This window comes from Stegodyphus dumicola, chromosome 10 (genome assembly GCF_044657685.1).
Source record: "Stegodyphus dumicola isolate Sdum_Otavi_A_Nest chromosome 10, ASM4465768v1".
Taxonomy (NCBI): Eukaryota; Metazoa; Arthropoda; class Arachnida; order Araneae; family Eresidae; genus Stegodyphus; species Stegodyphus dumicola.
Window position 1 is genome coordinate 69,984,627 of NC_140777.1, and position 15,317 is coordinate 69,999,943.

A 15,317-nucleotide genomic window follows, 5' to 3' on the forward strand; every position below is an offset into this window, starting at 1 on the left:
ATACCTATATAATAACAATGCTATACATATACATCTAATGTATATCCTAAGGCCCACTTTCGAAACATGAAAAACGCATGTTGAATTTCCTTATATGTCCACTGGAACGGAAGATATAGAACTGTCCCTTTTTTTGTGTGCAGAATGTACATCTTTGTTATATTATTCGTTAGTGTTAGTGGTATAAATGTTTTATAACCTACAATAAATCAAACATAACAGTTTTAAATGCTCTTCATACCTTTATGGACAGTCTTGCGAGGAGCCAATAGTATATTAAGTTAATAAATTAAGGAAAGAAGCGTGTTTAATAAAATATACACATAAAAATAACAAAAAAAATTAAAGGAAAATTTTGTTTCACAAAATTATTTTCGCTTCTTCAGATGCGATAAAAGCCTACTCTTAAAATTTTAAAATTTCCGGATACCCCATATTTGAGTATAACCCTAGGAACGATCTGTCTCGGAAAATATCTCGGATTCTGTGAGTAGTCCTGGGTTTACCTAAAAATCGCTGTAAATTTTGTTACTGCTGCTTCATAAGAAGAATTTACGAATTTTCTAATCAAACTGGGTTTCACACTTGGAAACGTGGGCGCAACCAGCTTGAATTTTGCAAAAAGAGGATTTGTTGAAACATAGTTATCTGATAACACATTATGTAATGAAATACTGTATTTAGAAATACTAGCAAAATTTTCAAAATGAAAGAGCTTGGTCGAATATTAAAATGAATTTACGTGGAATGGACAGAAGTTTTTCTTACTTTAAGAATAAATATGTTTATTCCAAATCTGTAAATTTAAGAATTAAACTGTGTATGTTGGGAACAAATGCAATAACTATACTGTCAAATTTCGATAATAAATGCACGTAGCTACTTTTTCTAAAAGTGAGTAGTAGCGGGTGGCCATAATTAAGCTGACAGTGCTCACAGTGTTCTGTAGCGCGATCTATTTGCGAGAATGACGCCACATTTTGTAGGAAGATTAAACAAGACGGGGAACGAAGGATTCTGCGAAAAAACAAATTAGTTCTAAAAGTCACCGCTAGGGGAATATTTGGCGCTGTGTAATAGAAAATAGAGTGTTAACAAATGAAAATTAATACGGAATAAAATTACCTTTTATTATGCACATTTTCTGATTTAGTTCAAGTGCAATATGGCAACACTTTTAAAAAAGAGATTTTAAAAAGCGATAAAAGACAATGCCTGGGAGAAATCATTTTCATGCAAGATGGAGCCCCTTCACATGTTGCTGTATGGGTGCAACAGATGCTACGACAGAAATTCATAACAGAAAGAGTCATTAGCCGCTACTTTCCAACTGCATGGCCACCTTGGTCGCCTGATCTTACCCCATGCGACTTCTGGCTATGGGGTTACCTTACGTCCAAGGTCTATCAAGGAGTGGTCCAGGACCTGGCTACGTTGAAGGATAACATATCACGGACTGTACGGGAGATTCCTGCAGACATGTTACTTTCTGCTGCTGTGCATACTGTGCACAGAATGCAATATGTGGTTCACAACAACGGCAGCCACATTGTACGTCATTTGAATGCAAAATAAAAGGTAATTTCCGTATTGATTTGCATTTGTTAACACTCTATTTTCTATTACGCAGCGTCAAATATTTCCCTAGCGGTGACTTTTGGAACTATAATTTGTTTTTTCGCGGAATCCTTCGTCCCCCGTCTTGTTTAATCTTCCGAAAAATGTGGCGTCATTCTCGCAAATAGATCGCGCTACAGAACACTGTGAGCACTGTCAGTTTAATTATGGCCACCCGTTATTTTTAAAAACATAAATAAACCACAGTGCTAAACAACAGCCAAAATCCTGTTATCTAAATTGATCTTTACACAGAAGATCAGAATACTTTTGGAATTATGGGATATTTTATTGGAATATGTGGAAAACTGGAGAAAGGGTAAATAAAATTAAATATGTCCTTTTTTTCTCTTTCTATCCTTCAGGATAGTCTTGTCTCGGACTGCCTAGAACTATCTGTTTACTTTACTAATGATATAGTTTCGAGGAAATTTCCAGAGCTATCTACAGAAGTGATTAATTCTGTATACGTAGCGGACTACTGAGGCATTAAAATGTAATATTCAAAGATGTACCAATTGGCACACTTATTAAATTTACTTGCAGTACTCCGAAGGTATTACATATCTGGTGTGTTAAATTATTATAAATTTCAGTTTTCATTATACATAGAAACATAATACACGTGCGGCAATACGTTTATCGAGCATGACAAATATCTGCTACTGATGAATGCTTATTATGAATAAATAGATAAACTTACAGCATCTAGCTTCATCAGAGAAGTCACCACAATCATCTTTATAATCGCAATATGCATAAAAGGAGACGCAATTCCTATTATCACAACGAAAAGTGTTTTCTGGACATTCATCTTGAGCTAGTAATAAACAAGCAATATTAAAAAAAAATTAAATTCCTATTTAGGTCAACAAAGAAAAATTTTTTAAATAAAATTTTAAAAAATTAAAAATACAAAAAAAAATTAAACTAAAAGTTAACATGTGAAAAAACTATATTAACATCAAGTGTCATCCACTACAAGTTTAATCTTCCCGCCCACTTCGCAAATTTACATGAGCACGCGCGCGTCGTATTTTTTACGACATCTGTTATAAAACCGTGTTTGGCACGAAACATGAGAGAAATGATTAAATATTGATAATAATTTGTTAAAACATGAAAAATTAATCTTATTATTTCAAAATACAAATGATGGCACATTCAAATGAGAGTAAATTATTTTGAAACGCTTACATTAGTCAGGGGGAAAAGAAATGATGTATTTCGTTATAGAAATTTGAAAAATTTATTATTTAATAACTATATTTTAAAATCCAAGCTAGTTTTAATATTCATTTGTCCTGTCCTGTTGATTTATCATCGAAATAAATCTATAAATTCAGAAATAACAATCTGCCAGAAATAACGATGCCAAGTGCCATCGTTTGGGAACAATTCTTTTGCACTTACATGGTGGCCTTTTTTACTTCCTTGTACGAAGTAAAAAGGAAGTATTGTAATCGCGAAAAGTTTCAGGCAGCATATTTCAACGAAAATATCCATTTTGACCGCTATCGAATGCAATTTAACGATGTTTTTGCGTCATATCTGTACGTAAGGACAGAATAAAATACTATTTTCCTTCAAAAAAACTTATCAAACAGCTTTAAAATTAATTCTGAAGAGAATTTTTCGTGGCGTCTGTACGAACGTATGTACGTTCGTGCGCACGTACATATCTCGCATAACTCAAAAACGAGTAGCCTCAGAACGTTGAAATTTTGTATATAGGACTGATATAACATGTAGATGAGCAACTCGTATTTTGGTAGCAATCGGCCGCACAAACGTATATAAATATATTTATATATATATCCACTCTGTTACCCGGCTCAGTGATCTCAGTTTCTTTACTCTTATATGTTTGTAAATTGTATATATTATTTGCTTTAAAAATGATTGAATTATGTTGTTTTTATCTTCCGGTTAAGGATTTCATGCCTTTAGTAAATCTGTGTGCAATAGTTTTAGAATTATCAGCAATTTTAAAGTTGTTTAATTGCCGTTAAGACTGTTTTTAATGGCGGCCATTGATGTTTACATTTCAAACAAGAGACTAGTGGATTTGTTGCCAATCTAGAGAAACTTAGCTTCGCAACAACAAAGATAACGCATTCATTTATTATTGCCAATTAAATCATGTTTAATTCTTTCTGGAATTTTTTCGAGGAAATAAGCGTTTGAGATTTACTTCGTAATTTTTAATATAGATATTTTGAGTTTTTATGTATTTTTGCCTTCTGGCGAATTGAGAACTGAATTAATTAAATGAGAAATACTCAATCGTCTGTGAAAAACAGTTTCTGTTTTGCTTTGTTTGCTTAATTTCTTTTGTACATCGTTCTAGCTTTATTATAGTATTTGAATAGAACATGTGGCAACGATTAGATAATTCTTTAAATGATATACATTTTGTGCATTCTGAGTTATAATAAGAATGAAATCTAATACTGTTAAGTGAACCTAGCGCCAGAGTGTCGCTATGGTAAAGAAAGTGTATTTTAAAGAATGCATTTATTCTATTGTGGTTTATGTGGTCGGCGAAGTAGGTTTAATTCAATCTAATAAGTTTAAATAAAATGCAAGAAAAAATGCGTATAATTTAATATTCCGTACAAGGAAGTCATGTGGTGTACACATCAGATTTTTTTATTCCTATCATATATAACAATCTCTGTCTCTTGAGTATTTTGTCTTTTAGCAAACTTATATATTTATTTGTACATTCCAAAATTTCATCAAGCATATTTATATCATATTTAAAAAATAATGCTCCTATTTTATCCTTTATATTCTTGGCACTGTGTTTAGGGCAGGTAACGCTCACAATGTTCAGCTTATTCGTCTTTGAGCAGTTTGCATACTTCTGTTTTCACCACTCAGAAGATTTATCCTTAATAACATAGAATATACCATCATCATTCCTTTTTTCTATATCATTATTACTATCATCATCCGAAATATATTGTTCAGACTCACTTCTGATATTATTTATCTCTCAAATTAAAATAATACACGTGAAATAATAATTTAAAATTACAAAATATTTGAGAAAAAATATTTTCCGAATTTTCACCCACGACCACGCGCGTGTCATCGAAGATAATTTAACTCATGATAATCGTGAAATTCATGATTGGTTGTGTGTTTTCATCAACCCGTGCGTTGCCGGCTGTCACCTTAATCACATCCGGAGGAGTAGGGACGACTTGCAGAAATTTAACATTGGTTGCCTATTGCAGTGTGTATAATTGTCAAGAAAAACTGGTTGTAGCGCCTCATTTCACGAATTAGAATTTCTCCGTGCTTTTATTTTTGAAATTGAGATTGAGTTTTAAAAATTTAGCATATTTATGAAGCATAATTAACGTTCCAAATAATTATAAGGCTATTGCATGCTTTCAGAACTGGATATTTGTTTAGCTTTCCCTATGCTGTAAGGAAATTTGTAACTATTTCTTTTAAAAAACAATATTTTTAATCTAAACTAACAGAAAATTTCAAACAAGCAATTTTCTCTTGCAATTTTTATGCTTTTTATTGATGTAAATAAGTAAAAAAATACTAAAATATTTAAAAACGAATTTTTGAAAGTTTTGTTTAAAATTCTAAATTGTGCTGCTTTTTTAAAATTATAGATGAGTATAATAACACAATTTCTATAAAGGAGTTTTATTTCAATTATATTTCATAATACGTCATAGTGATAAACACTTTTGAATCCTTAAAAATTTTTATACGTATAATTCTAATATTAAAATTGTATTTAACCGTAATAATTAATTTTGCTTGTATTTAATAGTGATTATTTTTTTAAGTTTATTTTTAGTTCTGCATAAGATTTTTTTTATTTACTGTTAATTTAATTTATTAGCTCGAAGCAGCCTTTTGCGCTGTTTCACTATAAATGTCCGTGTCTCCTCGCAAAATGTTATACCAAATATTATCGCCCTGTATTATATGTAAAGAAATTAAATAATGAAGAATCTGCATGAATACATGTATGTTTTTCGCACTGTGACAAAAACGACAGTATCTAGAGCTATCAAAATTTGAATAATGTAAACCTTCACCCGAACATGGGCATCTGGACGGCCGAATTTCGAATTTGTTTTAATCTATTTCATATTTTGTAAAACTTTAACGAATTTTTGATTAACAAACTCAACGAGTTCAGAGCGAGCACTGTACGGAAAATAACAGTTTTATCTCCAGTGCGGAAATTCTAAAGATATGCTGTTTTCAAATGTATGTGGTTTACGGGCGAAGAACATGGTATTCAATAAATATAGGTAACACACAAAACTTTAAAAAAAGGTTCCTTTTGGGCGTAATATAAAATCTGAGTGCTTCTAGATTTTACTTTACCTTTTTTCTTTCCCTTCATTACACTCAGAAAATTTTATGCTCCGAAATTTATGAATTATTAAAATAAATAATCCACTTTAATGTTAATAATTTAATCCTCATATAATCAAATAAATATGATCGTTTCGTAATGTTATTATAGTTTGGAAAATAAATGCCTGAAAATGTTCACTAAATGTTTTAAAAAAATTATCAGATCTTGTTTAATTTTACCTTATTTATTTCAAAGCATCACATACTATCAATCTTATTTAATTTTAGTTTATTTTTACGCAAATTTAAGTTAAAAAATTTCGTGCTTAGAGTTTTTACCGTTTTACCAAAGTAAAGACGTTTGTACAAGAATTACGCGTGAAAAAATGCGCGAAATGCTGTAAAAAGTGCTTTAATGAGATATATTAAATCGTATTTGGAGAAAACTGTGACTTTTATAATCTCATCACTATACAACGTATCACATTTAATAATTAAAAACAGCTATGTGATACAAACGCCATAGGTTTCAGTGTTAAAGTAAACCAGATCGTCCCTACTCTTTCTTGCCGACATGTCGGTGACGCGCGCCCCGCTCACTGGGTTAGTCTATTTCTTATAAGGTCCATTGCGTTACCACTGATGTATTATATCTTGCACACACAAAAAAATGGGAGATTACTATATCTCCCGTTCTACTGGACCGATTGTCGAAATTTAGCTTGCATTTTCAATGTCTCGACAGCGCAACACACAACATATATTAGATTTCTACATAACATTATTCTAATATAGGTATTTTGCAGAAAATCGGACACTTTCGGAAATAATATACCAATTTGTATTTCATATTTCGATTCCAGGACTCAACTTATGCCCAGATATTAAATTTTGTAATTTTTCGTGAGAAATTTAAAAATTTATCTTGAAGCGTTTTTTTTTTAGTTTGCGCCAAGAATAATTCTTAGTTTATGGCAAACTATTTTCCTTTCCTATTTTTTCATTGTACACAAGTGGAAAAAATGTCATACTTCATACTTTTAAATAATTTTAACAAGGTACGTAAAGCGCAGTTGGTGTTATTATCGCTTCTAAAAAAATTGCCAAATTTCAAAAACCGCCAGTATGTAAATTCAAGTATACCTTGGGAAATTTTGAATAAGAAACTCTAATGTTTTGCAAGTAAGTTTATAAATACATATACTTAAGAGGATGGTAAAAATGTTATTGGTTATAATCCAAGTTTTTTTTCGAATAATATATGAAAATTATTTTTAAATACAAATTTAAAAAAAAATCTTAAAAATAGGTGAATTTTAGTTGGAACATACCTAAATTTCGAAATGGGAAAAGAAGAATGAAATAAGTTTAATAAAAAATGAGATATTAATAAATATATACCAAATTCAATTAACATGGAGGAGCTAAAATTTTGTGAGATAATTTTTTAAAAACTACTCTTGCGAATTTTACAAAATTTAGTACTTTGACATAATATGAGTCCTAGAACCGAAATATCACAAAAAATGAGTATGTTATTTCCGAAAGAGTCCGATTTTATGTCAAAATACTTATGTTAGAGCAATGCTATATACATCCTAAATCGCACTTTCGGGACATGGAAAACGAAATTAAATTTCGGAAACTGATCCAGTAGAACGGGAGATATAGAACTGTCTCATTTTTGCGTGCAAGGTGTACCTTTACTTAGCATATCAGTACACTTCCTTTAGGAGCTAAATGGCTGGGATTTTATCTTCAGAATTCTTTAAAGTTTCGTCTGTCTTTCTGTCTGATTCTCTTGTTTCCAGGGGTTTGGAAGGTTCTTGATGAAACTGGGAACCCCACATAACTGCTGATATGTGATCCTCTGCAGTAAAGACAAACAGGATTTTATTCTTCTTTCAAGAAGCTTTCAACACTTCTGTGGTTTAAACTTCAAGCACTGGATTGGTCCACTGTTCTTCGGTTTCAACTCATCTGTCCTTACATTAATGCCTAGAATGTTGTTTATATTATAGAAGACTTATCCTGCTTCATTTTCTCAATTAGATACAACGCGAAGTTTTTAATATTATCTCCATTTGTGTTCGAAAACTCTTTTTCTCGTATGATAGGAAGTGTCTGGCTGCTAAGTCATATATGAAAGTGTTTTTGGAAATCGCCTCGGGAATTCTTTGATAATAACATTTGTTGCTCTTTTTCGCTTTTACCCTCATGTGAATAAAAAGGATTGTTTCTTTCCTACAAGCTTTGTACCAATAGGTATCGGTCAGTCAGAATTTTTGCGCTGATAAAAAGGAAGTTTTCTTTACCATTGATCTGTACAAATTACCAGCAATTCTTTACTTAATTCGCACCAGTCAAAATCAGAATCGCTTTTTATAATTGAAGAAAGTTTTATTCCTTACATCTAATTCATCATTTGTTTTGTTCCCGTCGGCACATCACTTTTGCTGTGGAAATTTAATCATCTCTAAAGGGGTATATTTCTCCACTTGCTTTGAAGATTTTGAGATTGTTTTTTTTCTTTACATTCAGTCTTTATTTCTTGCAACGCTCCGAGTCAGTAATTTTATTTTCCTTACGTTCCGTAAGTTTAGCCCAGCTTGCAAAGAATGCATTTTGTGTTGTGTTGTTGTTGTGATTTATATCACTTGTCTGACAGTAATATGCCCATGGAAGACAAGCCAATGAGAGAACAAGCCCATGGAATTCATTCTGGCAAAGAGTGCAATATTGCGCCTGTCATTGGTAAGATCTTTAAGCACCATACAGGTGACAGTACGACTTTGCTCAGTTCTGCCCCCGATTTTGGTGGAGAGCACCACGAGGGGACAGGCACGAAGGTCACCCACCCCTCTTTCCCTAACACCAATCCCTTGAGAAGACTTTCGGCTGGTCTCATATTTAGAGTGCTCCCATGCGCACAGACACTATACATTTACAAACATCCATGCCTTCTCCGGGATTCGAATCCGGGCGCTTTGGTACGGCAGCCAACGTCGCTAACCACGAACCGGTTGGGCAGCAGGATACAAGTGGATTTAGGGAGGGAATAAATTTAAATGTCGCGGAATAAATTTAAATGGACCATTGACTGGTATTTCAATAGCTTCCCTATATTCTTCGACCATGTATTTAAACAGTAACACTGTTCTAGGAAACAGTTAATTATCGCTTCGACGTTTTTTGTCTTGTCCAGTTTTCTCTGAAAAGCTGGTTTGCTTTACTTTATTTTGTTTCTGTTTTATGTTTTTAATAAAATCTTCAATTTTTTAAACTCTCTGTGATTTTTAATACAACAGTAATGTGTTCAGAATCGTCACATATTTCTTATCCATCATTTGGCTCTCTGAATAGAGGCATCGTTAAAAAGTGCTACGAATGAGTCCACATAAATTCAAAAATACATAAATCTCACAAAATGCCGTCTCTGAAGGTTTTGACCAAACCTCTCTTATTATGAAATAAACAAATAAAACGAGCTAGAGTATTTTGTCACAGTCAATCGAAGGAATCTAAATCTGGGTAGAAGTAGTTGCAGTATTCTTAACAGAAGAATAAATGATACCCCTAAGATGGAGCAAATTTTTTTTAAATTAAAATTTAAATGAAATCACATTAATTGGTTATCGGTGATCACGTATCCGAGCTCATAAACTGAAAGAGAGTGATTTGAAAAGAATTCGTTTGGTTAAAATATGTTATTCATAAGTAAGAAATGCATCTAATGTTATATTTTATGACTAAAATAAGGTATGGTTGGATTTTTATTTGAGGTAATATTCCTTTCTGAGGTATTTAATACTGTGTCTCGTATCAAATGCTAAGATATGTTTTGGCAAAAATACTTTTATTATCATCTGTTTGTCCAGAATTTTGAACGAAATTTTAGAATTCTATATTGTTATTGAAGAAAAATGGCAAAGGATGTGAGAGTACGAAACATAACTATACTTACAGCAATTTGCTTCGTCACTCCCATTTTTGCAATCTTTAACAAAGTTGCACACAAACTCCCTTGAAATGATTTCTTTGTTTTCACATATAAAATACCTTTCTTTATCTATGTTTAAAAGAATGTTTTCCACTTCATTCTCGGAAGGAAGCTGCGACAAACCTTCTATACTCCCTAAAAAAATTCAAGAGTCACCAAAATGTCAAAATATATAGCAACATACTATACACTTAAGAGAAGTAGGTAGCAACCATGTAAGGTATATTTTAATTTTATAACAGTTATTTAAATTTAATAGCGCTTTCCTATCTTGCCTCGTTTCAACTTACACCTCCCTATCAGAATGAGTTTTTATAATTGCGTTGAATGCAAGTGAGTATGAAATGATGTTAAAGGAAAGTTCAACTTATTTCGTGAGAGCTAGGAATCCTGAGTAGCGTGCGTTTCTCTTTAGGCTAAGTCTCTCTAAACAGCTGTTACGATCGGCTGTATATTACGTGTTCTTTTACAGTTCACCGGCTAGTTTAAAACTAAGGGACAACTCCGTTAGATTTGTGTTAGCTTCGGCTAAATCTCTTAGTAATAGTTAGTTCTTATTTCTTATTTTTGAGTTCAAGCTCTAGGAGGCTTTGTTGTAAGCCCGGAGAAAGAGGCTGTCATCTAATTTTCATTGAAATAAATGATAATTAATCTTGAGTTTAATCTTGTAATTCTTGAGTTTACGATTTCTGTTCTTTAATCTAAGCGATAATTCGCTTAACAGTTCACTAGGGTTCTTAAACATTTAATTTAGCAGAATAAAAGTTAGGAACTCTAAAACCTTTGGCAATACATTTCTCATTAGGCATCAAATTGTTAAACAAGCTGATGTGATTAAATATCATTGTTTAATTTCCCAATTAAAGAACTGAAATATAGATATATACAATGAGATACAGTACTATATGTATATATTTATAATCAAATCTATAATATACATGTATAATCAAAGTCATGATTCGCAACTATCAAATGATATGTATGTATATGTATATGTAACATATTCTGTAGTCGAATGCAGGCGGTTGAATCCGTAAGGAACAGCAAAAATTTTAAAGGTTTGGAGATGTTAAACTCCAATCCACAATGCATAAGAAATTTGACAGTCGTGGTAGATTTAATTCAACTTTTATTTCAGCAAATATGTTGCACCAGAAATAAGTTGGCACATTATTTATGCCTATTCCAAAAGTTTACATTTTCGATAAATTTTATATAAGAAAGAAGGAGCAGACAGACTGCAGTCCAGCTAGGTCAAAGCACAGAAAGCAAGTGTGTTATGTTGAGGGTGAAATCTTAATTCAGACTGAGTTAGTTTTGGTTTTCAATGCATTTTTATTTCATAATTAATACTGCTGTAAAATTATTATTGGCTGTTTTAGTTCCATTTACAACATCAGAATTATGTAAGAGTCATATGACATGGATTAATCACGAAATGACGCAGTGCAGAGAGATTACAATTTTTAGAATAGAGAAAGAAAATTAATTTTACACTGCTAATTTAAACCTTTACATGTGCCTTATTTTTCTAACATGTATATCTTCTTATATATAAGCGGTTTAAGGGTTTAATTGTTTGTCGCCGATAGTTTATTGTTGCCACTCGGAAAAATGAGCGTGGAAATTATTCTCGCAGTTCTTAATTAATATCTCGGCCGATTATAATGAGAACGCTATCGATGGATTCGGAGAACTTTTTGGAATCGGAGAATACGCGTCTCGAATTTCAACTCGGCGCCGTTCCGTAGATATTCGAGAAAAAAGAATTTGGCACGTAGCCAAATCCCTGTAATAGGGAACGCCCAAGTGGAAAATGTAGGGAAAACGTAGGGGAAAATTAGTTTTTAATTAATATCTCACCTAATTAAAGTCCTAAGAAGACGCGAATGGTCAAAATGGCGTGCCACGGACCTGCGGAATCCAACGGTGTGCTTCGCTGAGCCCGGGAGCCAGTCGCTTCGGAGGATATGATGTTACTTCACCCCATACATATATGCGACTAAAGTGTCTGTTTGTCGCCGATAGATTATTGGTTGCTTGCGTAACTGTACTAGCCAATGCGGTGAAGTAGCCACGGCACAGGGTTGCCGTTTCAATTGAGACATAGACAATTTCCTGTAAAACTTGCCTTTGCTATGACCATCAATAAGTCTCAGGGTCAAACGCTTAAGCGTGTTGGCATTTTTTTACCTGATCCCTTATTTGGACACGTTCAACTTTATGTTGCCTGTTCAAGAGTTCGTGAAAGAATGGACGTAAAATTAAAAATAATGGATGGTCTTCTGCAAGGCGAGTTTAAAAATGATGGAAAGATCTACACAAGAAATGTTGTGCACAAAGAGATCTTTGACATGTGAATTAACATTTTATTGTTTAAATCACCTTTATTTTTTGAGCTAGCGGTGGCTCTTAAGAAATGTACCGCCAGTGGTTTCCTTCCTTGTTCTCTACTTTAAGCAATTGAGCAAGTAGAAGGAGGAAACCCCGTGGGGCAGTAAGCAAAGGGGCGTCCTCGCCGCCTGCCCTGGGTAATTCAGTTTGAATTAGCAGACACCTTTGCACAAATCATTTTAATTACAATTTATAATATTTAAATAGCGGTCATTTCGTATGACCGCTGGGCTTTCTAGTATATATGTACATATATCACTCAATGGTTGTGAATCATGACATTGATTATTATCTTTCTATTAATTTTATTTTCAAATTTATATATAAAGGGTGTATAAAATTTTGTAAAGAGAATTTATACAAATAGTTTGTAATATATTTATAGATACTGACATACATTGAGAAGGACAGGGGCTTGTAATCTTTTAGATATTTTGAAAATTAAGTTTATTCGCATTCAATTTTATTTAAAATTACACTATATGCTTTGTCCGCAATTTAGTTCTGTATATTTCATCAGTGCTAATTATGTACTTCTGCTGGTTTATGTTTTTAATTACTAGTTTTTATGGAAATTTGATCTATTTTTGTGTATTGTTTTTTATAGAGATTCTGTGTATGGATACCCGTTCTATGTATGGATACCCGTTCTATGTATGGTTCTATGTATGGTACGGTATAATTCTATCGGTTTTGTTTATGGGGTTTTGTCTACTGTTTTGTGCAGCGATTTTGCCAAGAGGTACCTTTATTCGTCTGTAGATGTTTGTGTACTTGTTTTTACAGGGATTTGGCCTGTGGGTACCTATATAGGTGTCCGCTTGGGTACCTATATAGGCTTTGTCTACTGGTTTTGTAAGGAATAGACCTACGTAATATGCAAATTTTTTTATGGAGATTTGGCCTATGGATACGCTTCTGGCTATGGGTTTTTACTAGAATTTCGTTTATGGTGCCTACAGTTTTACAGGTTTCTATGGATATTTGGCCTACTCATATCCGGACAGTTGTACGGATATGATAAAGGTTTATAGGTTTTTACGGGGATTTTGGTCTATGGTTGCCCGTACAGTTATACGGTTTTCTGTTTATGGGTTTTTACGGGGATTTGGCCTACGGGTACCAGTACAGTTGTATGGGTTTCCGTCTGTGGATATTTATGGGGCATTTTTAGCAGGGTCACTATTACAGCCAGTGATAGGGATACTAATGCTTTGAGATTACAAGCCTATGTTGTTCTTCATGAGCCAGAATACACAACTCAAGCAACACGCAACCAAATCACCAGCCTTAAAAATATTATGATTTTTTTTACCATGATCTGATTGAAAGCATGTTAATAATTTTGTGTTTTTTAAAATTATTATTAAATTACCTGTAAAGTTATCACTTTGCATCTTGCAAATGTAACTACTAATGGAAAACAAACTATCCGTTTGGGCTTCTGGCTTATTTGAGCCTACGTTTCCCCAATCAATGTCATCCCAATTGTGAAATGATAACTTTCCTAATGAACATGGAATGTCGTGCCAATGGGCTGTTGAGTGACCACTATCCACTTTCAACATGGTACAGTCTTGATATGCTCCACCATCTGGCTGAGTTAATAAACTGCGACCTGGAGACCTATGGTTAGGAATCATAATTTAGAAATGAAACGCGAAATTAGTATTATAATTAGGACAAAGATTACTGCTGAAAAATCAAAATCAAAATAAATGTTAATTAGAATGCTAATTGATGAGAGAAAATCGTAAGATTTTATAAGAAGTATTTTATTTTCAATTTTGATACATGTGTTTAGGAAGATGCTGAACTTAATATTGTTTGTTTTTAACTTTTGGAATTATTGATTACATATTCAGTATTTGGATAAAGTAGAAGAGTAAAATCTCATGCTTGGATCTCATCAGAATACACACTCATGTCCATAAATTAAGGATAATGCAAAATCAGGCAAAGGAAGAGTTAGAAGCAAAATAAATTTGACTTATTTGTAAAGCTTATTTATTAAACAAAAGGTAAAGATAAAAAAAAAGATGCTATATGTTTGATATTATTAAAAAAATTAGCGATTTTTCCTCCTTGGAGCAAATTACAAAAAACACCTATTTACAAAAAACCAATATTACATGGTTGGTATGATTGTTAGTACATTGTATGTCTCCCAGACGATGCAATGCAGTCCGTGCAACGCCTAGGCATGCTGAATATCAAATTATCGATCTGATCTTGGGGGATATTACACCACTCAAAACGCAATGCTCTCCGAAGTTCTGGTAGACATGTAGGAGGAAGTTGACGGGCTGCAACTCGTCGCCCAAGCATATCCCACACGTGCTCTACTGGATTCAAGTCCAGTGAGAATGCTGGCCAGTCCATACGGGTGATATCCTCCAATTGAAGGCATTCGCTTACGATGTTTGCGCGGTGAGGACGGGCGTTGTCATCCATAAACACAAATTGTGGGCCCATGCCGCCCCGAAACAGACGTACATGTTGTTCCAGAATGACTTCTTGTCATGGTTCCAATTTGAACATGCAGGTCAGTTTTGGAACCCAGAATAATTTCACCCCAAATGAGCATTCCTGCACTACCGTAAAGGTGTCGTTCAATGATGATTGCTTGGTGGTAACGGGTACCTGGAGCTCTTCATATGAAAGTCCGGCGAGAATCAGACTGCAAGCTAAACCTGGACTCGTCGGAAAACATCTCACAAGCCCACTGTTGCGGTGTCCATCATGCATGCTCTCTAGTCCAGGCTAACCGCAGGCGACAGTGAGTTGCAGTAAGTGGAATGCATCTGACAGGTCTACGAGCATATAGACCAATTTGCCCTAAGCGTCTGTACACGGTCTGCCTTGAAATTGTCGAACCAGTGGCTGAAGAGAGCTGACGAGACAGGTCTGAGGCTGTGCTCCGCCTGTTTCGTTTGGTAGTAACTGCCAAATACCGGTCCTC

General features: G+C 33.6%; 1 protein-coding gene across 1 annotated transcript in view; it reads right to left on the minus strand.

Annotated features, from left to right (window-relative positions):
* The window catches only part of LOC118192344 (uncharacterized), a 197,357-nt gene that overhangs the window by 70,639 nt on the left and 111,401 nt on the right, over positions 1 to 15,317 (minus strand). Inside the window, exons 21-23 of the mRNA XM_035363287.2 lie at positions 13,731 to 13,981; positions 9,926 to 10,096; positions 2,321 to 2,437 (exon numbers count right to left, since the gene is read on the minus strand). Of these exons, the coding sequence (XP_035219178.2) occupies positions 2,321 to 2,437; positions 9,926 to 10,096; positions 13,731 to 13,981 (539 nt within the window). The remainder of the gene's footprint in view (positions 1 to 2,320; positions 2,438 to 9,925; positions 10,097 to 13,730; positions 13,982 to 15,317) is intronic.